General features: G+C 47.1%; 2 protein-coding genes across 2 annotated transcripts in view; both read right to left on the bottom strand.

The window, feature by feature from the left end:
- Nucleotides 1-1,301: 1,301 nt before the first annotated feature.
- The window catches only part of LOC140265438 (olfactory receptor 14J1-like), a 201,111-nt gene continuing 176,049 nt past the window's right edge, over nucleotides 1,302-26,363 (bottom strand). Inside the window, exon 2 of the mRNA XM_072361358.1 lies at nucleotides 1,302-2,263. Within this exon, the coding sequence (XP_072217459.1) occupies nucleotides 1,302-2,237 (936 nt within the window). The 5' untranslated portion in view covers nucleotides 2,238-2,263. The remainder of the gene's footprint in view (nucleotides 2,264-26,363) is intronic.
- Nucleotides 21,501-22,436, bottom strand: LOC140265395 (olfactory receptor 14J1-like). Its single transcript, XM_072361314.1, has one exon. It carries the CDS (start codon nucleotides 22,434-22,436, stop codon nucleotides 21,501-21,503), a length of 936 nt encoding a protein of 311 aa, XP_072217415.1.

The following is a 26,363-nucleotide window of genomic DNA, read 5'->3' as shown; positions in this document are numbered from 1 at the left end:
CCCAGAAAGAACTGAGTCTGAAAATGGGACACCTTTCAAAAATTACCTTAGAAATACTTGGGTCAAAGGCATTGAGTGGATTTATCATATCCCCTACGGTGCACCAGCTTCTTGTAAAAGTGAATGATACAATGGGTTGTTGAATACTATGTTGAAAGCAATGGGTGGCAGAACATTTAAACACTGGGAGAAGCATCTGGCAGAAGCCACTTGGTTGGTCAATACTAGAGGATCTGTCAATCGTGATGGTCCTAGCCAATCTAGCTCCCTACACACTATAGAAGGAGATAATGTCCATGCTGTACATGTAAAGAACGTGCTAGGAAAAGCTGTTTGGGTCCTTCCAGCCTCTGGAAATGGCAAACCTCTCCGTGGAACTGTTCTTGCCCAGGGACCTGGGTACACTTGGTAGGTAATGCAGAAAGATGGGCATGTTCAATGTGTACCACAAGGGAATCTGATGTTGGGGGAGTGCAGTCAGTAATTCCATGTATATAGATATATACAGGCCTATGTGTGAAATGCACTTTAAATATTGTTTATTTGTATATAGATATGTTTTCTAAGCATGATGTAATGATGTTGAATCAGGGGTGGAATGTCATGGTTTTGTAGTTTTTCCTATTGGTATTCCACATATTATGGTTAGTAAAACTAGTTTTCCTCCTTAGGTCGTTGCCGCTGTTTTGTTGGTTTCCTTGAGCCTAGTTCCCATCTGCCCACCCTGTTCCCTTTTAATTTGTTGGGGCCCAAGGGGGCCACAAGCCTACTGCCCCATCTGTCATGGACATAGATTGATCTAGATAACCCCAAGACAGTGCCAGCAAGGAGACCAGCCCTGGCGCAGCCATTCATTTTACCGACTACTGACTGCTGTCCCAGAGTGCTGCTGTAGAGAAAACAGGGCTTTAGTGATACACGCAAGACCTTTCAGGCCTGCAGAAATGCGAGGACTTGAGAGCACTGTGGCACTATAAAGGGAGCAGGATTGAAAGGGTTACATTGTGCAGCTGTCTGTGGCTATGGCTGTACCTGACCCAGACGCAGACAAGGTAGGAAGAGAGAAGAGCTAAGGGAAAGTCAACTTTGAAAGCTTTTTATTTATCGCTTAACCTGTTCACTGAATCTAGTTCATTGTTTACACGAGATCTTGGAGTGAGAAAACGGAAAGAAGGCAGGAAAGAAGTGAAATAATTTGCAACATTTTTCTGCAGATTGCTGTATCATCTGCAATCAAACAATCACAGATGCATAAAACACAAAGAACCACAACAGAGAACTGTGTGAGGAAGATTAGCACTTTATGGAAGCTGGAATAGTGTGTATTGCAAAACCTTCCTGAGAGCATGCTTGATCTCCCTGTTCCTCATACTGTAGATAACAGGGTTCAATGTTGGAGGCACCACCGAGTACAGAAGTGCCACCATCAGGTCCATGGATGGAAAAGAGATGGAGGGAGGCTTCAGGTAGGCATAAAAGACAGTGCTGAGAAAGAAAGAGACCACAGCAAGGTGAGGGAGGCACGTGGAGAAGGCTTTGTGCCGTCCCTGCTCAGAGGGCATCCTCAGCACGGCAAGGAAGATCTGCACATAGGACACAACTATGAAAACAAAGCACCCAAAGACTAAACTTGAACCAAAAAAGAGAAGCACAACTTCCCTAAGATTTGATTCTGAGCAGGAGAGCTTGAGGATCTGGGGGACCTCACAGAAAAACTGGTTGACAACATTGCCTTGGCAGAGAGGCAGTGAAAACGTACTGGCAGTGTGCAACAGGGAACTGAGAAGCCCAGCGCCCCAGGCAGCTGCTGCCATGGTGGCACAAGCTCTGCTGTCCATCAAGGTCCCGTAGTGCAGGGGCTTGCAGATGGCAACGTAGCGGTCATAGGACATGATGGTGAGAAATGAAAACTCTGCTGAGAGGAAGAAGAGAAAGAAAAAAACCTGTGCAGCACATCCTGTGTAGGAAATGGCCCTGGTGTCCCAGAGGGCGTTGGCCATGGCTTTGGGGAGAGTGGTGGAGATGCAGCCCAGGTCGAGGAGGGCCAGGTTGAGCAGGAAGAAGTACATGGGGGTGTGCAGGTGCTGGTCGCAGGCTACGGCTGTACTGATGAGGCCGTTGCCCAGGAGGGCAGCCAGGTAGATGCCCAGCAAGAGCCAGAAGTGCAGGAGCTGCAGCTGCCGCGTGTCTGCCAATGGCAGCAGGAGGAACTCACTGTTGGAGCTGCTGTTGGGCATCTGCTTTTCTTCCTTGGCTTGAAGTCCTGTTCAGAGTGCAGAATATAAGGAAAAGTTGAAACCATTCTCAGAGACACTCTTTCTGCTGTATTATGAAATCTTTTAATTCTCCTATGACATTGTTCATTTAGCACCACAACTTTAATTTCATGAAGTTCAACATTCCATAAGCCGAAGAAGCATATGGAGTTGTAGCCTTCCTATCATCTTCTAATCTTATCCCATCTCCGTGGTTATTCTCATCTGTTTCTTGTCTCATATCTTTTCCCACACAGCTCTTAGAGCCCCCAAACCCAACCTCTGTTCCTTCCAATATTTATAAGATAAACATGCCTGTTTGCAAGATAAGTGCATTATTCTTGTCAAGAGGAAATGATAATAATTTTAACTAGTTCCACCCTTTGAGAGAGAAGAAGCTGAAGCACAGCGCATGTGACTGTTCTCAAAACAAACAATAGACTGAAGAGAATTTCAGGTATCTCAGAGCTGTGTCCAGATTAGGCAGCCCATTTTAGATTTCCGCCTACAATCTTTCTTGCCTTCCCTCAGAGCAGGAGATGGAAAGTCCCTTCCCGGTCTCTCCTCTTGCAAAGTGCCCTCAGATGCACTCAGTTTTATAGTGGAGCTGTGATCCCCTGCCCCAGGCAGCAGCTGTGGCAGCACAAGCCCTGCCGGGGGGCTCCTTCCCCCCACACGTCTCCCCGCAGCACCCTGGACAGCTCCCCGGGCAGGCTGAGTGCTGAGCCTGGCAGGCGGCAGAGTCCCAAAGCCGGCACACAGCCCCTGGGGCACAGCAGGGACCCTGCTCTGCAGGACAGCCCTGGGCACCCGCCTGCAGCCCCACATGCACAGCCTGCAGCTGTGCTGGGACATGCAGCCCTCAGGGCTGTGCTCTGACAATGCAGCACGCAAGCCCTCAGCTAAGGCTTTTTCCACTGTAAAGAAACATGCAGTGCCTGCAGCCAGATCTGCCGTGGGATGTTCCTGATTAAGTTAACCCTCTATGAGAAGCAACTGCAAGGTCTGCAGTGAGACTTACCGTGTCATGGTCTGTGAGCAACGCTCCTGCAGGTGTGAGCTCACAGCCTGCTCACAGCTCACACATCCTGGAAGCTCTCTCCAGTTTCTCTCCTCTCCTTCTGTCACCTGCAGGCTGTGCTGTGCACAAGAGCTGCTTCCGAGCACAGCTGTCTGTCTGCAGCTCTTCCCACTTTTATGAGCTCCCGGTGTCCCAGGAGCCTGACCCAGCTCAGCAGCAAAGGATGTCATGTTTATCCTTCCCATTTGTCTCCCCTGAGATGTCCCTGGGTCTTTTTGGCTAACAGCTCCTGAAAAACATCAGTATCATTACTGTGCTTTGAAATCTGATGAATTAAATACCAGGTGTCCAGTGGTCAGTGACTGATTCCAGACCTGATACCTGAGATTCTTTGCTGAAACAAAATGGGCATACAGGCAAGGACAGAGATGGGTGGACTTCCCCTCTGCAGGGCAGTGATCCAGCTGAGTTACTGCAGGCATCTCATCCCTAAAGGGAAACCCTGTGGCTGAAATGGGATTCAGCTCCCCACAGACCCACAGGAGCTGGGATTCCTCTGGTTCAGCTCAGAAGTGCACAACGAGTTGGCTGCATGTGAGCTCCTGCTCTGAGTCCTTGGTCCTTCAGCAGGGAGGCAGTTGCTCACATACAGACACTGGGTGATGCCCACCGTGCCTGGGCTGCTCCTGGATGTGTGCCAGTGCTTGTAAACTGTGTGGGAAATCCCTGAGATAGACACCTCCTTCCTGAACATCAGCTGCTGGGCAGAGAGGGATCAGAGGTATTCTTGACCATCCTAAATGACAACAGACCACAGCAGTTAGGGCACCTGAAAGTGCTTTTGTCACCCATCTCCACGGAGCTTGCAGAGTTACTCAGCTGACTAAATGGATGAGCTCACAAAAGAAGAGCCAGATCTTTCTCCTTTCTCCATCTGCTTCATAATCTGGAGCTGAAGGCAATACAAACCTAAGTCTTTATTCATCAACAGACAAAACCTTGGTTTTCTATGGACTCTCAGCTGAATGGCATCAGAAACAGCCCGGTGTCATGTCAGTTCTTTTTCATCACACTCACATGCAGCTGCAAATACAGATCGGCCTTCAGGAAAGCCATGCCTGAGGAGTGTCTGTGCTGCTACGTCACCTCCAAGGCCCACGATCAGTCTAATGCCTGTGTGTCACCTTCTGCACACTAATACCATAGATGAGCAATCCAGTCAGGCTATGTCCAATGATGCTTTCCAATTAGGATGTTTACTTCAGTACTAATGCAAACACCAACACACAATAAGCTAGAAATCTTGGTAGAGCTGCAGGCCTGAGCTGCTGTTTGGACCACAGGGACACAGTTGAATGGCTTCCACAACTGCAGTGTAGCACAAGGGAGATACAGAGTCTTTAGGATGGATGGGCGAGGAGACAAGGAAAGGCTTCTGCCCTCTGTGAGAGTGCACTGAGCTCTGCCTGGGCATGGTAGAGCAGCCAGGTCAGAGCTAATGGAAATGGCAAACAGAGAAGACCAACAGTGCCTGTTCCTGTCTTCCTCATCAGGGAGAGCAAGTGGAAGATGCCCTCTGCAAACAGATTGGAGCCTGATGTTTTCTCGCCCTTGTCCCATTTGGGGGCCTTTTTCACTCCAGTATCTGCTGTAGGGACAGCACAGCAGGGCATGTGCCATCCAGGAGATCCCTGGAGAGCACAGATGGCAGCTTGTTGACTAAGCCATGGAGGAACCAAAGAGGAGAGGTTCTCTGCTGGATCTCATACTCACCAGCAAGGAAGGGCTGGTGGGAACTGTGAATGTCAAAGGGGCATCGGGCCATGTGGAAGACGCAGTTGGGTATCTTATTTATTTATTAATTTATTTATTTTGAGGCAGTAAGCTTAGAAGATGATCATAAATGTCAATAAAACTGAGACAAAGAATTGAAGACAAAGATAAAAATGAAAAAATGTTAACCCTACTCAAGATGAGAAAATCTCATGAGTCCTGTTCCATTTTGAGCTGCATACATGAGTCTTTGAGGGAATTTTGTGTCTTTTTTTTCCTTTTACTGGTTTTGCAATTTTGTAATTTTGCTATCAGTATTCCACATCATAACATCAGGGTAAGCATAGATAATTTTGACGAATCTGCTGGTCACAGAAAGACTGAATGTCCCAGGGAACACCACGGTCAGTCATATGACCAGGACTATATAATCTCACTTCAGTGCTGGACTCGCTCTCTTGGATCCTGCCAGCCAGGGGGAGAGCCGTGTGGGAGCGTTCCAGCTGTTTCGCCTAGAGTTATAGTAGGCCTCTCGGTTTCAGGACTCATTCTCTCTTATTTTACTTGATTCGTTAGCCTTAGTTCCAATTATATTGTATTATATTGTGTTATTTTGTATTCCGATATAGTATTTAGTAAAATAGTGTGCCTCCTTAGATCGTTGCCGCTGTATTTATTTTCTCTTTCCCTGTTTTCTTTTCCTTTTGGGATAGCGGCCCTGCAGGCCGTCTATACCCCTGTCATGGGTACCGGTCGATTTTAGGGTAACCTATGACAATTTACGATGTTTTCCAGAACTGTGTTTGCAGAACACAGATGCCTTCAGGTTCAGGGACACAGACAGCGGTGCCAGTGCCAGTGCACTCTGAGGTTCTCTACTGAATCTCATACTCACCAGCAAGGAAGGGCTGGTGGAGAATGTGATGGCAAAACAGGCACCAGGCCATGTGAGAGACACAAATGGATCTTTTATTTGTTTATTTATTTATTTATTTCCTTTTCCCTTTCCCATTCCCTTTCCCTTTCCTTTTTTTTCCTTTCCTTTCTCTTTCCATTTCCCTTTTCCTTTTCCCTTTCCCTTTCTCTTTCCTTTTCCCTTACCCTCTTCCTTTCTGTTTCTCTTCCCTTTCCACTTCCCTTCACTTTTCTTTCCCTTAATGGTTAGGGCTGTGGTTGGACTTCATGATCTTCAAGATCTTTTCCAACCTGGGTAATTCTATGATTTCCTATCCTTTCCCTTTCCCTTTCCCTTTCCCTTTCCTTTCCCTTTCCCTTTCCCTTTCCCTTTCCCTTTCCCTTTTCCTTTCCCTTTCCCTTTCCCTTTCCCTTTCCTTTCCTTTCCTTTCCCTTCCCTTTTTTTTTCCTTTTTTTTTCCCTTTTTTTTTCCTTTTTCTATTTCTTTCTTTTTCTTTTTTCCATTCCTTTTTCTTTCATTCTCTTTTCCTTTTCCTTTTCCTTTTCCTTTTCCTTTTCCTTTTCCTTTTCCTTTTCCTTTTCCTTTTCCTTTTCCTTTTCCTTTTCCTTTTCCTTTTCCTTTTCCTTTTCCTTTTCCTTTTCCTTTTCCTTTTCCTCTTCCTTTTCCTCTTCCTCTTCCTCTTCCTCTTCCTCTTCCTCTTCCTCTTCCTCTTCCTTTTCCTTTCCCTTTTCCTTTTCCTCTTCCTTTTCCTTTTCCTTTTCCTTTTCCTTTTCCTTTTCCTTTTCCTTTTCCTTTTCCTTTCCCTTTTCCTTTTCCTTTTTCTTTTTCTTTTTCTTTTTCTTTTTCTTTTTCCTTTTTCTTTTTCTTTTTCTTTTTCTTTTTCTTTTTCTTTTTCTTTTTCTTTTTCTTTTTCTTTTTCTTTTTCTTTTTCTTTTTCTTTTTCTTTTTCTTTTTCTTTCCCTTTTCCTTTTTCTTTTTTTAAATCGCGAATTTTAAAAGATGTTCATTAATGTCAGTAAAAGTGAAAAAAAGATTTGAAGACAAAGATAGAAATCAATAAGAATGTGTTAACGTTTCCGAATGGGTGAAATACTCATGATTCCTGTTCAGTTTTAAGTTGATACCTCATAACTACCTGGCTGATACATCCCAGGGAGATTACTGGAATTCTCTCCATTCCTCAAAAGTCTGATGGAATCTGTTGTCAACTCCTTCACTGTGATTCTATCCATCCCATCCTATCTGTCTCTAACTCATTTCTAGTACAAATATTCCCTGTGAAAGACAAACCTCAACAGACGCAGCTTGGACAAGGCATGCAATTGTTCAATGTATTTTACTGTTCATTCAATTGCGTCACCTTTCCTTCTGTTTGTTGGACAAAATAAAAGAGAAATCTTTTCCATGTGCTGCTGGTTATCTGTGGAAAGCCAGTGGGAGTTGAAGCAAAGGAGGTTTAACACTGAGTGGGTGACTTCAGAGGAGAAGAGTGATGTGAGGAAAAGTGATGCAAGTCCCATGGGGCCATTGTGAGTAGAAATGGGGGTAGGGAGGTAGAGGAGGACATTTGTCCACACAGTAACAAAATAGAACTCATTGTAGACATCCTGGATTGATACCAGTGGCACAGTGCTGCTTTAAAGACTTGTTTATACCCAACTATAAATAAATAGACAATAAATGTCTGCTGGATTCTTCCTCTTTAAGCTATGTCCAGGTACCCCTCCATTTTGCTGAACAAGTTCTGAAAACCTGAAAAAGATAACAGGAAGGCACAAGGCACAGGAGGCTCTTCAGGTTATAATGAGCCCCAGGGTGCATTTGGTGCTGAGTCCATCAACCTCCAGTGCAGAGAGAAGTTTGAACAGAGTGTTCAGCAAGACAAAGTCAGAAGTAACAGTGAACTTTCTTAGAGTATTAATGGGCCCACTGAGGAACATTAACAAGCAAGCTTCCCAAGGGACTAGTTAGAGAAGATAATTGGAAGATATGACTACAGGCAATGAAAGGCACTGGCATGGTGGCCTAGATGCTGAAAAACCCCTCCTTTGTCTTATGAAGCAGACAGGCCAAGCCCTGATCCCCAGACCCTTGGCAGGGAGAACCTCATGCTGACTAAGGATCCTTCCTGAGGCAGTGGGTTGGAGGTCAGTATGATGCTAAATGAAACACATGGGGACAGAAGATCCCAGGCTCTGCATGGGCTGCAGGGACACTGTGAGGTTCATGTCCCCTGTGTGTCCTGTGTCTCATGGCAGGCTGTGGGATGTGAGAAGGGCCCAGTCTGAACAAGCAGTCAATCCCAGTGAAACTCTGAACTTCAGATCTCTCAGTTCCAGTGCCTTCCTTTGCACACCCTCCCATGGTTTAGCGTCCTTTATGTTCTGTGGTGCCCAGAAGTGCACCCAGTGCTCCAGGTGAGGCTGCAGCAGTGCAGAGCAGACAGGGACAGTCCTTTCCTTCACCAAGCTGGCAATGCCTTGCTTGATGCACTCCAATGGACCGCTGAGCTTCCTGGGTGCCTGGGCACACTGCTGACTCATGTTCAATTTGATGCTGAAAAGGACCCCCAATCCTTTTCAGTCAGACCACTCTCTAGTGTCCCATATCCAGTCAGTGTGTATGTCCAGGATTGCTCCTACCCAGGTGCACAATCAGGCACTTGCTATACTTTATGCACTTGGTGCTTAGGATCAACTGGTACCCACTTCTCTGACTTGTCCACATCTCTCTGCAAGTCCTCTCCCCACTCAGTGGAGGCAACAGCACCTCATAACCTGGTATCATTAGCAGATTTGCTCAGAACATCTTCTAGTCCTGCATGCAAGTCATGCGCAAAAACATGAAAGAGAAGTGGCCCTAAAATGGAGCCCTGGGGAACCCTGATAGTGACCATCTACCTGCCCAATGGAATCTAGTGACTATAGTCCTTTGGGCCTGACCTACTGACTAACTGTTCACCCACCATGTTATACTTGTGCCTAGCCGTATGAAGGACATTCTGCCCAGAAGGGTATCAAAAGCTCTACTGAAATCCTCAAGTATAACTTCAGCTGGCTTCCCTTGATCAACCAATTTGCTAACCTTGTCATAAAAAGTCTGATAGTTAAACAGGACCTTCCCCTCAGGAAGTTGTGTTGGCTGTGACCAATGACAGAATTGTCCTTCAGCTGTTTTTCCATAACTGCCACCATCATTGTCTCCATAATTTTACCAGGCACTGGATTGATCCGTAATTGCCCCTTCACCTTTCTTACTCTTCCTTACAATGAGACAACATCTGCCAGCTACCTGTCAACTGGCATGACCCTAGATTTATTTAGATGCATTTGAAATTAGAGCCCAGAGCAAAATAAGGTGTCATCAGTGCAAGAACGTAGACGTGCCATAGTTTTGCAATGCCTTGAACTCCAGAGTATGCCACAGATGGAGCAGAGAGGAAGATCTGCCTCTTCTGTTGTGATCTCATCCATTTGGTGAGTAGAATAACACTGCATGCTACATGGGGATCTCTGCTTTGCTCACAGAGGAACGGTGCGGGGGGCTGCTCTCATGTCAGTGCAGATAAACTCACTTCCTCTTTATCCCTTTTCCCTCTGTAAACTATTCCACTATTTGTACCCTCATTTACACTTCCACATACTCTCAAGTACACTTCCATGTGCCATCAACTATTACACTTTCCTATACCATCAAAACAGCTTGTGAAACAATACTGTTTTTTAGATCCCATATACACCCTTAATACCATATAACTTTCCCTCAACAATCCCCTAATCCACCTGAACCTTAACTTTCCCTTAACCACCTCCCTCACACACTTCCTCGCAATTAGTACATAGTATTACATAAATGGGTTGACATTCATTGACACTCATTTTTCGGGTTGAATGTACACCTCTCCTCAGGACCCTCTTCCTAATCTATAGAGTACAAACTCCTGTCTTCTTACATACAAGCAGAACATACATATGAGTGGACAGACAACACAGAGTCTTTCTCTTCATTTGTCTCTGCCCATTTCCTTTGCAGGAGGAAGGAAACACGGATCGGGACTCGACACTCACCCCACATCTCACCTCCCTAGTGGCAGCATGGATGGCTATACCCTGAGTAGGATGTCTCCTCAAGACTTATGGGCTCCCCTTACCATACACATATACTTGGTCTGCCTATGGATGGTCCTTGTCTGTCCCTGCAGTGATCAGGAGAGGAAGGGAGTCCATCAGAGAAATCTCAGGGTGCGCCAAAAGTGGCCCCCTCTCAGCTGGCCCTGCTGCCGAATAGAGCTGGTCCCATCTGGGCCACCAAATTGACCTGAGGAATCAAACTCTATAACCCAGTGTTAAGTTATAAAGCGGGATTGCATCTATTGGGTGCTGGGTGCAAAGGGGGATCACTCCATCTGTCTTGCAAACTAGCAAGCAGAAGCATTACATATTTCAAAGCCAAGTTCATACATATTCAGCAAATTTCCTGGAACACATCTACATATTCACATGCAGCAGCTCCAAGACTTTGCTACACATCCTGCGGTTGCTCCATGCTCTGGGAAAGATCCCGCTGTCACTCCACCCCTCATAATGAGCTCTGCAGTCACTCCTGCTGCAGGTCCTGTAGCTGTTCCAAGTATTGCGATAAGATAATAAAAGAAATTCCTCCCAAGGGAGGTGCACTGTGCCAGGAGGTACAGCCCTGTGGTCACTCCAACCCCTCCAATGAGCCCAGTGACTGATCCAACTTAGTCATGTGTCCTGTGGTGATTCCAGCTCTGGCAATGAGCTCTGCAGTTGCTCCAGCTCATGCAACAGCCCAACAGCCTCTTCAGCTCCTACATATAACCATGTGGCTGCTAAAACCCCTGCAGCAACTCCTGGACTTGTGAACAGATATGCATATGTGTCAGTATCTATGCATATATGTTTGCAACTGCATATGTTGTATATGTGTGAAAATATACTAAATATATTATATATGTATAAATAAATTTGTCATAATTATAATCCTTTTCTTTATCTCCTTATCTCAGCCAATAAATTTGAAACAACAGCACTGCCCTGAGTTGCTTATAGATCTCCTTGGGAATATTAAATTAGATCAAGTCACTCAGAGAAGAGCACCAAAAGATCTCAAGGTCATCTCATGGAGCAGCTCCTGAGGTATATTCCTTACACAAGCTCTGGAAGAGGCCTCCAGTTCTCTGGTCCTGCTCTGAAGGGGCCTTCTTGTTTTGGCAGTGCCAGCAAGACGACCAGCTCTGACACAGCCATTCGTATTGCCGGCTACTGACTGCAGCCCTGGATTGCTGCTGTAGAGACAACAGGGATACTGTGAGACACACAAAACCCTCAGGCCTGCACAAAAAAGAGGACTTATTAAGAGCACTGTGGCAGTGAAAATAGAGCAGGAATGAAAAGAGCACGTTGTGCTGCTGTCTGTGGCTGTACCTCGCCAAACCCAGATAAAATACGAAGATAGAAAAGTCTGCATTAAAAGCTTTTTATTTATCTCTTAACCTATTCAGGGATTCTGGTTCAGTGCTTGCACGAGCTATTAGAGTGAGAAAATGGAAAGCAGATATGAAAAAAAATGAAATAATTTGTTATAATATTATGCAGATTGCTGTATTATATGCAATCAAATAATCAAATATACATGAAACATAAAGAACCATTAATGGGAATCGTGAGAGGAAGATGTGCACATTACAGAATCTGGAATAGTGCGAACTGTAACACCTTCCTGAGAGAGTGCTTGATCTCCCTGTTCCTCATGCTGTAGATAATAGGGTTCAGTGTTGGAGGAACCACTGAGTACAGAAGTGCCACTGTCAGGTCCATGGATGGAGAAGAGAGTGAGAGCGGCTTCAGGTTGACAAAAGCACCAGTGCTGACAAAAAGAGAGACCACGGCCAGGTGAGGGAGGCACGTGGAGAAGGCTTTGTTCCGTCCCTGCACAGAGGGCATCCTCAGCACGGCCTTGAAGATCTGCACATAGGACACAACTATGAAAACAAAGCAGCCAAAGCCTAAACTGACACTAAAAATGAGAAGCACAACTTCCCTGAGATTTGATTCTGAGCAGGAGAGCTTGAGGATCTGGGGGATTTCACAGAAAAACTGGTTGACAACATTGCCTTGGCAGAGAGGCAGTGAAAATGTACTGGCAGTGTGCAGCAGGGAATAGAGAAGCACAGTGCCCCAGGCAGCCGCTACAATGGTGGCACAAGCTCTGCTGTCCATCAAGGTCCCGTAGTGCAGGGGCTTGCAGATGGCAATATAGCGGTCATAGGACATGATGGTGAGAAGGAAATACTCTGCTGAGAGGAAGAAAACAAAGAAAAAGAGCTGTGCAGCACATCCTGCATAGGAGATGGCCCTGGTGTCCCAGAGGGCGTTGGCCATGGCTTTGGGGAGAGTGGTGGAGATGCAGCCCAGGTCGAGGAGGGCCAGGTTGAGCAGGAAGAAGTACATGGGGGTGTGCAGGCGGCGGTCGCAGGCTACGGCTGTGCTGATGAGGCCGTTGCCCAGGAGGGCAGCCAGGTAGATGCCCAGCAAGAGCCAGAAGTGCAGGAGCTGCAGCTGCCGCGTGTCTGCCAACAGCAGCAGGAGGAACTCGCTGATGGAGCTGCTGTTGGGCATCTGCTGTTCCTGGGCTTGGAGTTCTGCTCAGAGTGTAGAAGATAATGACAAGTCCAGACCATTCTCAGAGATACTCCTCCTGCTTTTATATGAAATGTTTTCATTCTCCTACAACAGTGTACATTTAGCACCATTACTTGCTTTTAATTTCATGCAGTTCATCATTCCTTAAGCAGAAGCAGCATTAGGAGCTCTAACCTTCCACATATTTTCTTATCTTATCCTGTCTCCCTGGATATTTTCATCTGTTTTATGCAGAAAATTCTCAGAGCTGTGACAGCCCCTTTTAGATTTCTGCCACCAGTCCTTTCTGCCTTCCCTCAGAACAGGAAATGAAAAATTCCTGCCTTGGCTCTCCTCTTGCAAAGCACCCTCACAAACATTCAGTTGTGCGGTGGAGCTGTGATCCACTGCCCCAGGCAGCAGCTGTGGCAGCACAAGCCCTGCCAGGGGGCTCCTTCCACCTACACATCATCCCCCTGAACAGCAGGGACCCTGCTCTGCAGGACAGCCCTGGGCACCCGCCTACAGCCCCACATGCACAGCCTGCAGCCGTGCTGGGACATGCAGACCTCAGGGCTGTGCTCTGATCCTGCAGCACGCAAGCCGTCAGCTGGAGCAGAAGGCTTTTTCCACAGTAAAGAAACATGCAGTGCCTGCAGCCAGATCTGCTATGGGATGTCCCAGTTTAGATAACCCTCTATGATAGCAGCTACATGGTCTGCAGTGGGACTTACCGTGTCATAGTCTTTGAGCAATGCTCCTGCAGTGAGATCACAGCCCACTCACACCGTTCACATCCTGCACGCTCTCTCCCCTTTCTCTTCTCTCCTTCCTTTACCTGCAGGCTGTGCTTTGCACAAGAGCTGCTCCTGGGCACAGCTGTCTCTCTGCAGCACTGCCCATTTGTATGAGCTTCCTGAGTCCCAGGAGCCCAGCCCAGCAGAATAGGATGACATTTTCATCCTTCCCACTCATCTCCCCTGAGATATCCCTGGGTCCTGATGGCCAACAGCTCCTGAAAGTCAACAGCATCATGTCTGTGTCTAACTCATTTCTTGTACAAATATTCCCTGTGACAGACAAACCTCAATAGATGCAGCTTGGTCATGGCATGCAGTTGATCACTGTGTTTTACTGTTCATTCAATTGCAACACTTTTCGTGCTGTTTGTTGGCCAAAAACAAAAGGAATTCTTTCATGGACCATGTGTTTCTGGTTCTCTGTGGAAAACTAGTTGGAGCTGGTGCATATGAATTTTAACACTGAGCGGGTGAATGCAGAGGAGAAGATTGATGTGAAAAAAAAGTGATGCAAGTCCCATGGGGCCAATGTGAGTAGAAATAGGGTGGGGAGGTTGAGGAGGACATTTGCCCACACAGTAACGGAATAGAACTCATTGGGAACATTCCGGATTGATACCAGTTGCACAGTGCTGCTTTAATGACTTGTTTAAACTCAAATATAAATAAATAAACAATAAACGACTGCTGGCTTCGGCCACTTTAAGCTCTCTCCATATTGCTCTCTATTTTGCTGTACAGGTTCTGAATACCTTAAGATGATGTCAGGAAGGCACAAGGCTCAGAAGGCTCTTCAGGTGATAATGGGCCCCAGGCGATACTTGATGATAAGTCCGTCAATCGCCAGTGCAGAGAGAAGACTGCACAAAGTGCTCAACAAGACAAAGGCAGAAGTAGCAATGAACTTTCTTGGAGTATTAATGGGCCCACTGAGGGACACTAACAAGCAAGCTTCCCCAGGGACTTGTTAGAGCAGAAAATTGGAAGCCATGACTACAGGCAGGCAAAGGCACTGGCATGGTGGCTCTGATGCTGAGAAACCCCTGCTTTTTCTTATGAAGCAGACAGGCCAAGCCCTGATTCCCAGACACTTGGCAGGGAGAACCTCATGCTGACTAAAGATCCTTCCTGGGGCAGTGGAATGGAGGTCTGTATGATGTTAAAAGTAAGACATGGGGACAGAAGATCCCAGGCTCTGCATGGGGTGCAAGGATGCTGAGAAGTTCATGTCCCATGTGTGCCCTGTGTCTCATCACAGGATGTGGGATGTGAGAATGGCCAAGTATGAACAATCAGTCAATCCCAGTGAAACTGTGAATTTCAGATCTCTCAGTTCCAGTGCCTTCCTTTGCACACCCTCCCATAGTTTGATGTCCTTTATGTTCTGTGTTGCCCAGAATTGCACCCAGTGCTCGAGGTGTGGCTGTAGCAATGCAGAGCAGACAGGGACGATCCTTTCCCTCACCCAGCTGGCAATACCTTGCTTGATGCACTCCAATGGACCACTGGCTCTCCTGGCTGCCTGGGCACATCGCTGACTCATGTTCAATTTGATGCTGACCATGACCTCCAATCTTTTCAGTCAGACATCTCTCCAGCGTCCCATATCCAGTCAGTGTGTATGGCCAGGGTTGCTCCTACCCAGGTGCACCATCAGGCACTTGTTCTTGTTATGCTTTATGCACTTGGTGCTTAGGAACAACTGGTACCCACTTCTCTGACTTGTCCACATCTCTCTGCAAGTCCTCTCCACCCTCACTGGAGGCAACAGCACCTCCAATCAGCAAATTTGCTCAGAACAACTCCAAGTCCTGCATGCAGGTCATCTGCAAAAACATGAAAGAGAAGTGGCTTTAAAATGGAGCCCTAAGGAAACCTGATAGTGACCATCTACCAGCCCGATGGATCCCATTGACTGTAAACTTTTGGGCCTGACCTGTTGGCCAACTGCTCACCCACTACGTTCTGTTTCTGTCTAGCTGCATGCAGGACATTCTGTCTAGAAGGATGCGGTGAGAAATAGTATCAAAAGCTCTACGGAATTCCTCAAGGATTTCATCCATTTTCAACTGGATTACCTTGGTCAGCTAAATGGATAACCGTGTCAGAAAAGGATTTGAAGTTAAACAGGACCGTCCCCTCAGGAACTTGTGTTGGCTGCGACCAATGACAGAATTGTCTTTCAGCTGTTTTTCCATAACTCCCATCACCATTGCCTCCATCATTTTACCAGGCACTGGAGTGAGACTGACAGGTCCATAATTGCCCATGTCATCATTCTTGCTCTTCCTTACAAGGAGACAACATTTACCAGCTTCCTGTCAATGGGCATGACCCCAGACTTATTTAGTTGCAATTGAAATGAGAGCCCAGAGCAAATTAAGGTGTCTTCAGTGAAAGACCATACATGTGCCATAGCTTTGCAATGCCTTGAACTCTAGAGTATGCCACAGATGGAGCAGAGAGGAAGGCCTGCCTCTTCTGTTGTGACCTCCTCCATTTGGTAAGCAGAATAACACTACATGATACATGGGGACTGTGACTCTGCTGTGATCTGCTCACAGGGGAAGGGTGAGGGGAGTTGCTCTAATGTCAGTGCAGATAAACTCACTTCCTCTTTATCCCTTTTTTCCTCTGTAAACTATTCCACTATTTGTACCCTCATTTACACTTCCACACACCCTCAAGTACACTTCCATATGCCATCAACAATTACACTTTCTTATGCCATCAAAACAGTCAAACAATGCTGTTCTTTAGATCCATATACAGCCTTACTACCATATAACTTTTCCATTAAGGGTCTGTATTATTCAGTTATAAACACCAGAAACAGCACAGATTGGCCCACCTCTCTCACATAGTTCCTTGCAAGCAGAACACAGTATTACATAAATTGGTTGACACTCATTAAAAAAGAAAAATAATAAAGATTTATTTATTTATTTTTAAAGTATGTTATGAATAGAAGGAAGACTAGGGAGACTGTGGGTCCCCTACTAAGTGAGGGGAGTATTCTGGTAACAGGGGATGCTGAGACGCTGGAGATACTGAAGGCATTCTTTGCTTCTGTCTTCAGAGAAAAAGATCTCCCTCAGGAATCGCAAAGCCTGGGGCCTAGTGAGAGAATCTGAGGAATGGAAGACTTGCCTTTAGTCAGGGATGAGGTGGTCCATGAGTGTCTTGGCAGCACTAAGGTCCATAAAGCCATGGAACCTGATGGGGTGCATCCGTGAGTGCTGAGGGAGATGGCTGATGTGATTGCTGAACCACGCTCTGTAATCTTTGGGAGGTCTTGGAGAATGGGGAAGGTGCCAGAGAACTGGAGGATAGCCAGTGTCACTCCGGTCTTCAAAAAAGTCAAGAAGGAAGATCTGGGTTATTACAGGCTAGGCCGCCTCACCTCGGTCCCTGGAAATGTGATGGAACAGCTTGTGCTGGAAGCCATCTCCAGACAGCTGGAAGAAAAGGAGGATATCAGGAGTAGTCAGCATAGGTCCACCAAGGGGATGTCATGCTCGACATAGAAGGCTGGTAGCCTTCTATGACATTTTCGCTGGCTTGGTGGATAGGGGGAGAGCGGTGGACATCATCTATCTTGATTTCAGCAAGGCTTTTGATACTGTCTACCATGACATCCTTATAACAAAGCCTAAGAAGTGTGGGATAGATGAGTGGACAGTGAGGTGGGTTGAGAACTGGCTGACTGGCAGAACACTGAGGGTCGTCATTGAGTCCGGTTAGGGACCTGTAAGTAGTGGTGTTCCCCAGGGGTTGGTGCTGGGTCTGGTCTTGTTCAACATCTTTATCAGTGTACTTGAAAGAGGATAGTGGCCACCCTCAGCAAGTTTGCTGATGATATGAAATTGGACGGATTGGCTGACATGCCTGTAGGCTGTGCTGCCATTCAGCATGAACTGGACAGGCAGGAAAGCTGTGCAGTAAGAAACCAGATGAGGTTTAACTAAAGCCAGCGTAAAGTCTTGCGCCTAGGGAAGAATAATTGCATGCACCAGGACAGGCTGGGGGATGAGTAGCAGGAGAGAAGCTCAGCAGAGAGGGACCTGGGTATCCTGATGGACAACAGGTTGGCCATGAGCCAGCAGTGTGCCCTCGTGGCCAAAAAGGCCAATGGCATTCTGGGGTGCATGAAAAAGAGCATGGCCAGCAGGTTGAGGGAGGTGATCCTCCCCCTCTACTCTGCCCTGGTAAGGCCTCATCTGGAGTACTGTGTCCAGTTCTGGGCTCTCCAGTACAAAAAGTCAGGGATCTCTTGGAAACAGTTCAGCAGAGTGCCACAAAGATGGTGAAGGGCCCGGAGCATCTCCCGTATGAAGAAAGGCTAAGTGAGCTGGGTCTGTTTAGCCTTGAGAAAAGAAGACTGAGAGGGGACCTGATCCAGGTCTAGAAATATCTGTGGTGTAGGGTCAAAGTGGAGAGACCAGGCTCTTTTCAGCAGTTTGTGGAGACAGGACATGGGGAAACTCGGTCATAGGATGTTCTACACGAATATGTGCAAGAACTTCTTTATGGTAAGGTTGATGGAGCACTGGAACAGGCTGCTCCAGGGTGTTGTGGAGTCTCCATCTCTGGAGATATTCAAGACCTGCCTGTAGGCCTTGTGTGAACCTACCTGGTGTAGGGAACCTGCTGTGGCGGAGGGGGTTGAACTCCATGATCTCTGGTGGGCCCTTCCAACCCCAGTGATTCTGTGATTCTGTGTTTCTGTGAATAATGGGCACCTGAGACTGTAGAGTTATTTACCTGACCACAGGGATGAGCTCAGCAGAAGAGACAGTTCTTGCTGTATTCCTCATCTATTGCAAATTCCAGAGCTTACGGCATTTCACAGCTGTGACTGACTTGCAGAAACAAACTCTATAATCCAGAGATTGGTTATAAAGCAGTGTCACAGGTTACCTAGATTTACCTGTGGCCATGATAGGGTCAGCCGCCCCGTAGGGCCCCTGGCCCAAAAATAGAAAGGAAAAGGGGAATGGGAAAAGAGAACAGCAGCGGCAATCTAAGGAGGAAAACCTATTTTACTAAATATGATATCGGAATACAAGATAACACAATATAATACAATATGATTGAGGTAAATAAATCAAACAAAACAGAGAGAGAGAGTGCCCGAAATACGAGAGGCCTACTGTAAACTCTAGGCGACACGGCTGTAACGCTTCTTACTCTCTGTGAGTCTGAGAGAGAGAGCTCCAGCCTGGGCGCGAAATTATATTTGTTCTCCTATCATGACTTATCTCTGGCCGTGAAGTCCTCTGGGATATGTAGATTTCTTCTGAGAGCTGAGTATTCGGGACATTGTTATTCCACGGAACTGGAGTATGAACCTTTTAATGACCCATACTGCACATGATGTTATGATGTGGAATATTGACAGCAACATTACAAAACCATGACAACAGGGGCAACTGACACTGATACTGATGCCTCCTGTGATTGACCAAGATCCACTTGGAGGTTTCCCGTTTTGGTTTGGGTCAATTTTTGAAACTCTCTCCACAGTAGTATTATATAGAGTTCAGTAAGCATAAGCTAAGGCCCAGAGTCGACATTCCTCCTCAGATCCTTCTGAGCTGCACCATCCCTTACTTAGATACTTGTTTCATTTCTCAGGGTCCCACGGCTGTTCAAAAGTAAAATCCCATGACACTGGGTGTCCACACACTTCTAAGCTCTCTCCTAAACCTCTCCATATTCTGCACCACTCAGCATTCTCCAGTTTTGGGGAAGGCTTCCCCCACAGAATGTAAATGACAGTTTCAAGGAATGCACTCAGAGAGACTGACAGCTTGGTACCTAAGCTGGCACCCTAAGCATGCATAAGGAACTGGGATGAGCACCTGGAGACCAGTCCAAACACTGTATTGTCAGTTACATGAACTAGGATGGACAGGGACCAGGCAGGTATCTCCATCCATGCCCTTAATTGATTATAGGTATGTGCAACTCTGACGCAGAACATGAGGAGCCAGGGCAGAGAGCGGCTGGAATCCAGTCCAGAGTCCCACCCTGCTTCCTCTTCACACCAAGTCCTCCAGGGATGCTAAGCCCACACACACACCCCCCGCCAGGAACCCAAAATGCCCCAAATGGTGGTAACACAGAAAGAGAATATTAAATCCTTGAGTGCCACTCTTCTGCATGATGTTCTGTTGTGGAATACCGACAACAGAAATCACAACACCACCACACAGAGGCACTGACAGACGTGAACCTCAAAGCACAGACCCCAGCCAGGAGCCCAGTGATGGCCCATCAGCTGTTGCAGGATGAAGTCACCACACAGTTTGATGAACAGCCGTGTGCTTCCTGCTGGACTGTGGGATTATGAGAACATCCGACCTCGACAGCTCCAGAAATGTCTCACAAGAAGGAGGACAGACAGAGTCACTGCACGTCCTTTATTCTGTTAAGCTTCACAGAGAGCCTGGTTCATTATCTACAGTGCATCAGGGCTACACTATGAAGTTACAAGTTAAAGAGGAACTGTTTTGAGTAATGATGTTTTAGTGAAAAATATTACAGTATTAAAAAAAAAAAAAAAAAAAAAAAAGAATAAGATTTACTACATTACAGTTACAAAAGTTGATCAAAACAAAACCAAGAGTTTGCACCAGTAAGAAGCTGCATTTCATGTCATGAATTCCAAAAGACGGGCAGTCGAATGTTTGTGAAACACATTTGGTAATCACTTTCCATACTGCATCCTTGACTTTCTGGTTCCTCATGCTGTAGATGAGGGGATTCACTGCTGGAGGCACCACTGAGTACAGAACTGCCACCATCAGATCCATGGGGCTTCAGGTAGGCATAAAAGAGAGTACTGAGAAACAGGGAGACCACAGCCAGGTGAGGGAGGCACGTGGAGAAGGCTTTGTGCCGTCCCTGCTCTGAAGTCATCCTCATCAAGGCAAGGAAGATCTGCACATAGGACACCACTACGAAAACAAAGCACCCAAAGACTAAACTGGCACTAAAAATGACAAGCACAACTTCCCTGAGGTAGGACGCTGGGAGGTGCACTGTGCCAGGAGGTACAGCCCTGTGGCCGCTCCAACCCCTCCAATGAGCCCAGTGGCTGCTCCAACTTTGTCACAGGTCCTGTGGTGATTCCAGCTCTGGCAATGAGCTCTGCAATTGCTCCAACTCCTGCAACAACCCGACAGCCCTTTCAGCTCCTACAGTGAACCCTGAGGCTGTTAAGACCCCTGCAACAAGTCCTGGACTTGCAATAGATATGCATACGTGTCAGTATCTATGCATATCTGTTTGCAACTGCATCTGTTGCATACATTTGAAAATATAATAAGTATATTATATATGTATAAATACATTTGCTATAATTATTATCCATTTTCTCTTTATCTCAACCCATAAACTTTAAACCACAGCACTGCCCTGAGTCGCTTACAGATCTCCTTGGCACTCTTGAAACTGACCTGGTCACGCAGTGAAGAGCACCAAAAGATCTTGTGGCCTTCTCAGGGAGCAGCTCCTGAGGTATATTCCTTACACCAACTTTGGAAGAGGCCTCCAGTTCTCTGGTCCTGCTCTGAATGGGCCCTCTTGTTACAGCAGTGCCTGCAAGGAGACCAGCTCTGACACAGCTGTTTATACTGCCGGCTACTGACTGAAGTCCTGGAGTGCTGCTGTGGAAACAACAGGACTGTCATGAGACACACAAGACCTTCAGGCCTGCACAAATGAGAGGACTTGAGAGCATTGTGGTAGTGTAAATGGGGCAGGAATGAAAAGAGCACGTCGTGCTGCTGTCAGTGGCTGTACCTCCCCCAGAACCAGACAAGGCAGGAAGAGAGAAGAGCTAAGGAAAGTCTATATTGAAAGATTTTATTTACCTCTTAACCTATTCGGGGAATCTGGTTCCATGTTTACATGAGCTCTTGGAGTGAGAAAATGGAAATTGGGTAGGAAAGAAGTGAAATAAATTTTTATTTATATGTTCAATGACATTTTTTGTGGGTTGCTATATCAAACACAATCAAACAGTCAAAGATGCATAAAACATAAAGAACCATCACTGGGAATCATGTGAGGAAGATGTGCAATTTATTGAAGCTGGAACAGTGCGTATTGCAACACCTTCCTGAGAGCGTGCTTGATCTCCCTGTTCCTCATGCTGTAGATAATAGGGTTCAGTGTTGGAGGAACCACTGAGTACAGAAGTGCCATTGTCAGATCCAGGAGTGGGGAGGAAATGGATGGGGGCTTCAGGTTGGCAAAAAATGCAGTGCTGAGGAAGAGGGAGACCACGGCCAGGTGAGGGAGGCACGTGGAGAAGGCTTTGTGCCTTCCCTGCTCAGAGGGCATCCTCAGCACAGCAAGGAAGATCTGCACATAGGACACCACTATGAAAACAAAGCAGCCAAAGCCTAAACTGGCACCAAAAAAGAGAAGCACAACTTCCCTGAGGTAGGAGCCTGAGCAGGAGAGCTTGAGGATCTGGGGGATTTCACAGAAAAACTGGTTGACAACATTGCCTTGGCAGAGAGGCAGTGAAAACGTACTGGCAGTGTGCAGCAGGGAATAGAGAAGCCCAGTGCCCCAGGCAGCTGCTGCCATGGTGGCACAAGCTCTGCTGTCCATCAAGGTCCCGTAGTGCAGGGGCTTGCAGATGGCAACGTAGCGGTCATAGGACATGATGGTGAGAAGGGAAAACTCTGCTGAGATGAAGAAGAGAAAGAAAAAAACCTGTGCAGCACATCCTGTGTAGGAGATGGCCCTGGTGTCCCAGAGGGCGTTGGCCATGGCTTTGGGGAGAGTGGTGGAGATGCAGCCCAGGTCGAGGAGGGCCAGGTTGAGCAGGAAGAAGTACATGGGGGTGTGCAGGCGGCGGTCGCAGGCTACGGCTGTGCTGATGAGGCCGTTGCCCAGGAGGGCAGCCAGGTAGATGCCCAGCAAGAGCCAGAAGTGCAGGAGCTGCAGCTGCCGCGTGTCTGCCAACGGCAGCAGGAGGAACTCGCTGATGGAGCTGCTGTTGGGCATCTGCTGTTCCTGGGCTTGGAGTCCTGTTCGAAGTGCAGAAGATAATGACAAGTCCAAATCAATCTCAGAGACAGTCCTGCTATACTATAAAAGTTCTCCTTTCCCTTTGGAAAATGTTCATTTAACTCCAGAATTTGAATTTACTTTTCATGAGATTCACCATATAGAAGGTTAGTGTGCTCTTCCTTTCTTCTCATTTCCTAATCACATTCCAGCCTCCTGGATATTTTCCTCTTTACTCTAGCTGCTCTTCGAGGCCCCAGCTCCAGCTTCTGTGCACTTCAAATTGTCTTAGACAAATCAGACAGTTTGCAGGACAAATCATCTATTAATGTCTGCAGAAAGCAATGATAAGTTAAAGTGACTTTATCCTTTTAGGAAGGAGAGACTGAAAGCACATTCTGTGTGACTGCTCAAAAAACAAAACAAAACAAAACAAAAACAACAAAAAACAAACAAAGAAACAAACAAAAAAAAAAAAACAAAAAAACAAAACAAAACGATGGATTGAAGAAATATTTGGGAGTCTCAGAGCTGTGCTCAAAATTGACAGCCTTTTAGATTTCTGCCGCCCATCCTTCCTGCCTCACCTCAGAAAAGGAAATGGAAAATCCCTGCCTTGGCTCTCCTCTTGCAAAGTACCCTCACAGACATCCTGCTGTGCAGTGGAGCTGTGATCCCCCTGCCCCAGGCAGCAGCTGTGGCAGCACAAGCCCCTCTACTTAGGGGCTTCTTCCCCCCACCCGTCTCCCCGCAGCACCCTGGGCAGCTCCCCGGGCAGGCTGAGTGCTGAGCCTGGCAGGCGGCAGAGTCCCATAGCCGGCACACAGCCCCTGGGGCACAGCAGGGACCCTGCTCTGCAGGACAGCCCTGGGCACCCGCCTGCAGCCCCACATGCACAGCCTGCAGCCGTGCTGGGACACGCAGCCCCCAGGGCTGTGCTCTGACGCTGCAGCACGGAAGCCCTCAGCTGGAGCAGAAGGCTTTTTCCACAGTAAAGAAACATGCAGTGCCTGCAGCCAGATCTGCTATGGGATGTCCCTGATTAAGTTAACCCTCTATGAAAAGCAGCTCCATGGTCTGCAGTGAGACTTACCTTGTCATGGTCTGTGGGCAATGCTCCTGCAGAGTGCTCTCAGCCTGCTCACTGTGTACACATCCTGCAAGCTCTCTCCATTTTCTCTCCTCTCCTTCCTTTACCTGCAGGCTGTGCTGTGCACTAGAGCTGCTTCTGGGCACAGCTGTCTCTCTGCAGCCCTGCCCATTTTTAAGAGCTCCCTGTGTCCCAGGAGCCCGGCCCAGCTCAGCAGAAGAATATGTCATGTTTATCCTTCCCACTTGTCTCCCCTGAGATGTCCCTGGATCCTCATGGCAAACAGCTCCTGAAAGACAACAGCATCAAGACAGTACATTAAAATCTGTTGAATTTAACACCAGATTTCTAGTGGTCAGTGACTAGTTCTAGACATGTGGTGAGTCCTCCCACAGAATGTTTGCTGAAACTCAAAGGGCACACATACAAGGACAGGATATCATAGTATCATAGAATCACCATGGTTGGAAAAGACCTAAAAGATTATCCAGTCCAACTGTTCACCTATCACTAATAGCTCCCACTAATCCATGTCCCTCAATACAACATCCAGTCATTCCTTGAATATCTCCATGGTCAGTGACTACACCAACCCCATGGGCAGTCCGTTCCAGGTCCCAAAGTGCAGGATGTGATATTTGGTCTTGTTGAACCTCATCCCACTGGCTTCAGCCCATCTCTCCAGCCTGTCCAAATCCCACTGTAGGGCCTGGCTAACCCCAGGCAGAACCACACTCCCAGCCAATTTGGTGTCATCTGTGAACTTACTGAGGGTGCACTCAATGCCCTCATCCAAGTCATCAATAAAGATACTGATAAGGACAGGCCCCAGCAATGAACCCTGGGGAACAACAGGTAGGTGCACAGGCAGGTGTCCAGGCAGGTCTTGACTTTCTCCAGAGAAGGAGACTCCACAGCCCTCCTGGGCAGCCTGTTCCAGTGCTCCATCACCCTCACCACAAAGAAGTTCTTCCTCACATTTTTGCGGAACTTCCTATGCTGAAGTTTCAGCCCATTTCCCCTAGTCCTGTCACCACGTGTCACTGAAAAGAGACCGGCCTCGCCACTGTGGCCCCCACACCTCAGATATTTATAAACCTGGATTAGATCCCCTCTCAGTCGTCTTTTCTCAAGGCTAAACTGACCCAGTTTGCTTAGCCTTTCTTCATAGGGGAGATGCTCCAGTCCCTTCACTACCTTTGTGGCCCTCTGCTGGGGTGTTTCCAAAAGGTCCCTGTCTTTTTTTGTATTAGGGAGCCCAGAACTGGACACAGTTCTCCAAATGAGGCCTTACCAGGGCAGAGTAAAGGGGTAGGATCACCTCCCTCAACCTGCTGGCCATGCACTTTTTCATGCACCCCAGAATGCCATTGGCCTCTTTGTCCACGAGGGCACACTGCTGGCTCATGGCCAACCTTTTGTCCTCCAGGATACCCAGGTCCCTCTCAGCAGAGCTCATCTCCAGCAGCTCATCCCCCAACCTGTCCTGGTGCATGCAATTATTTCTTCCTAGGTGCAAGACTCTACACTTGCTTTTGTTAAACCTCATCTGGTTTCTTACCGCCTGGCTCTTCAGAAAGTCCAGGTCTCACTGAATGGCAGCACAGCCTTCAGGCGTGTCAGCCAATCCTCCCAACTTTGTGTCATCAGCAAACTAGATGTTGGTGGCCACTATTCCCTCATCAAGGTCACTGATAAAGATGTTGAACAAGACTGGACCCAGCCCTGACCCCTGGGGAACACCACTACTTACAGGTCACCAACCAGACTCTGCGCCGCCAACGACGATCCTCTGTGCTCTGCCAGTCAACCAGTTCTCAACCCACCTCACTGTCCACTCATCTATCCCACACTTCCTCAGATTTGTTATAAGAATGTCATATGAGACAGTATCAAATGCCTTGCTGAAATTAAGGTAGGCTACATCCACCGCTCTCGCCTCGTCGACCAAGCAAGTGAAAAAGTCATAGAAGGCTGTCAGGTTGTTCAAGCATGACCTCCTCTTGGTGGACACATGCTGACTACTCCTGATATCCTCCTTTTCTTCCAGCTGTCTGGAGATGGCTTCCAGCACAAGCTGTTCCATCACCTTTCCAGGGACTGAGGTGAGGCGGCCTAGCCTGTAATAACCCAGATCTTCCTTCTTGCCCTTTTTGAAGACCGGAGTGACACTGGCTATCCTCCAGTCTTCAGGCACCTCCCCCATTCTCCAAGACCTCTCAAAAATGATAGAGAGCGGTTCAGCAATCACCTCTGCCATCTCCCTCAGCACTCATGGATTCTTCCCATCAGATCCCATGGCTTTATGAACACTGGTGTGGCCTAGGCGCTCACGGACCACCTCTTCCCTGACTAAAGGCAAGCCTTCCATTCCTCAGACCCTCTCACTGGGTCTGGGATTCCTGAGGGAGAGCTTTTTCACTGAAGACAGAAGCAAAGAATGCCTTCAGTATCTCCAGCGTCTCAGCATCCCTCATTACCAGAATACCCCCCTCACTTAGTAGGGGACCCACAGTCTCCCTAGTCTTCCTTCTATTCATAACATACTTTATAAAAAATAAATAAATAAATAAATAAGTAAATCTTTTTTATTTTTCTTTTTTAATGAGTGTCAACCAATTTATGTAATACTATGTTCTGTTTGCAAGGAACTGTGTGAGAGAGGTGGGCCAATCTGTGCTGTTTCTGGTGTTTATAACTGAATAATACAGACCCTTAATGGAAAAGTTATATGGTAGTAAGGGTGTATATGGATCTAAAAAACAGTATTGTTTGACAAACTCTTTTGATGGTATAAGAAAGTGTAATTGTTGATGGCATATGGAAGTGTACTT

Source organism: Excalfactoria chinensis, unplaced genomic scaffold (genome assembly GCF_039878825.1).
Source record: "Excalfactoria chinensis isolate bCotChi1 unplaced genomic scaffold, bCotChi1.hap2 Scaffold_85, whole genome shotgun sequence".
NCBI classification, from domain to species: domain Eukaryota; kingdom Metazoa; phylum Chordata; class Aves; order Galliformes; family Phasianidae; genus Excalfactoria; species Excalfactoria chinensis.
This window is presented reverse-complemented; position numbering and strand designations above follow the sequence as displayed.

Bases quoted from the DNA above. Each gene is read 5' to 3' on its own strand.
- LOC140265395 (XM_072361314.1), bottom strand. From the start codon at position 22,436: ATGCCCAACAGCAGCTCCATCAGCGAGTTCCTCCTGCTGCCGTTGGCA.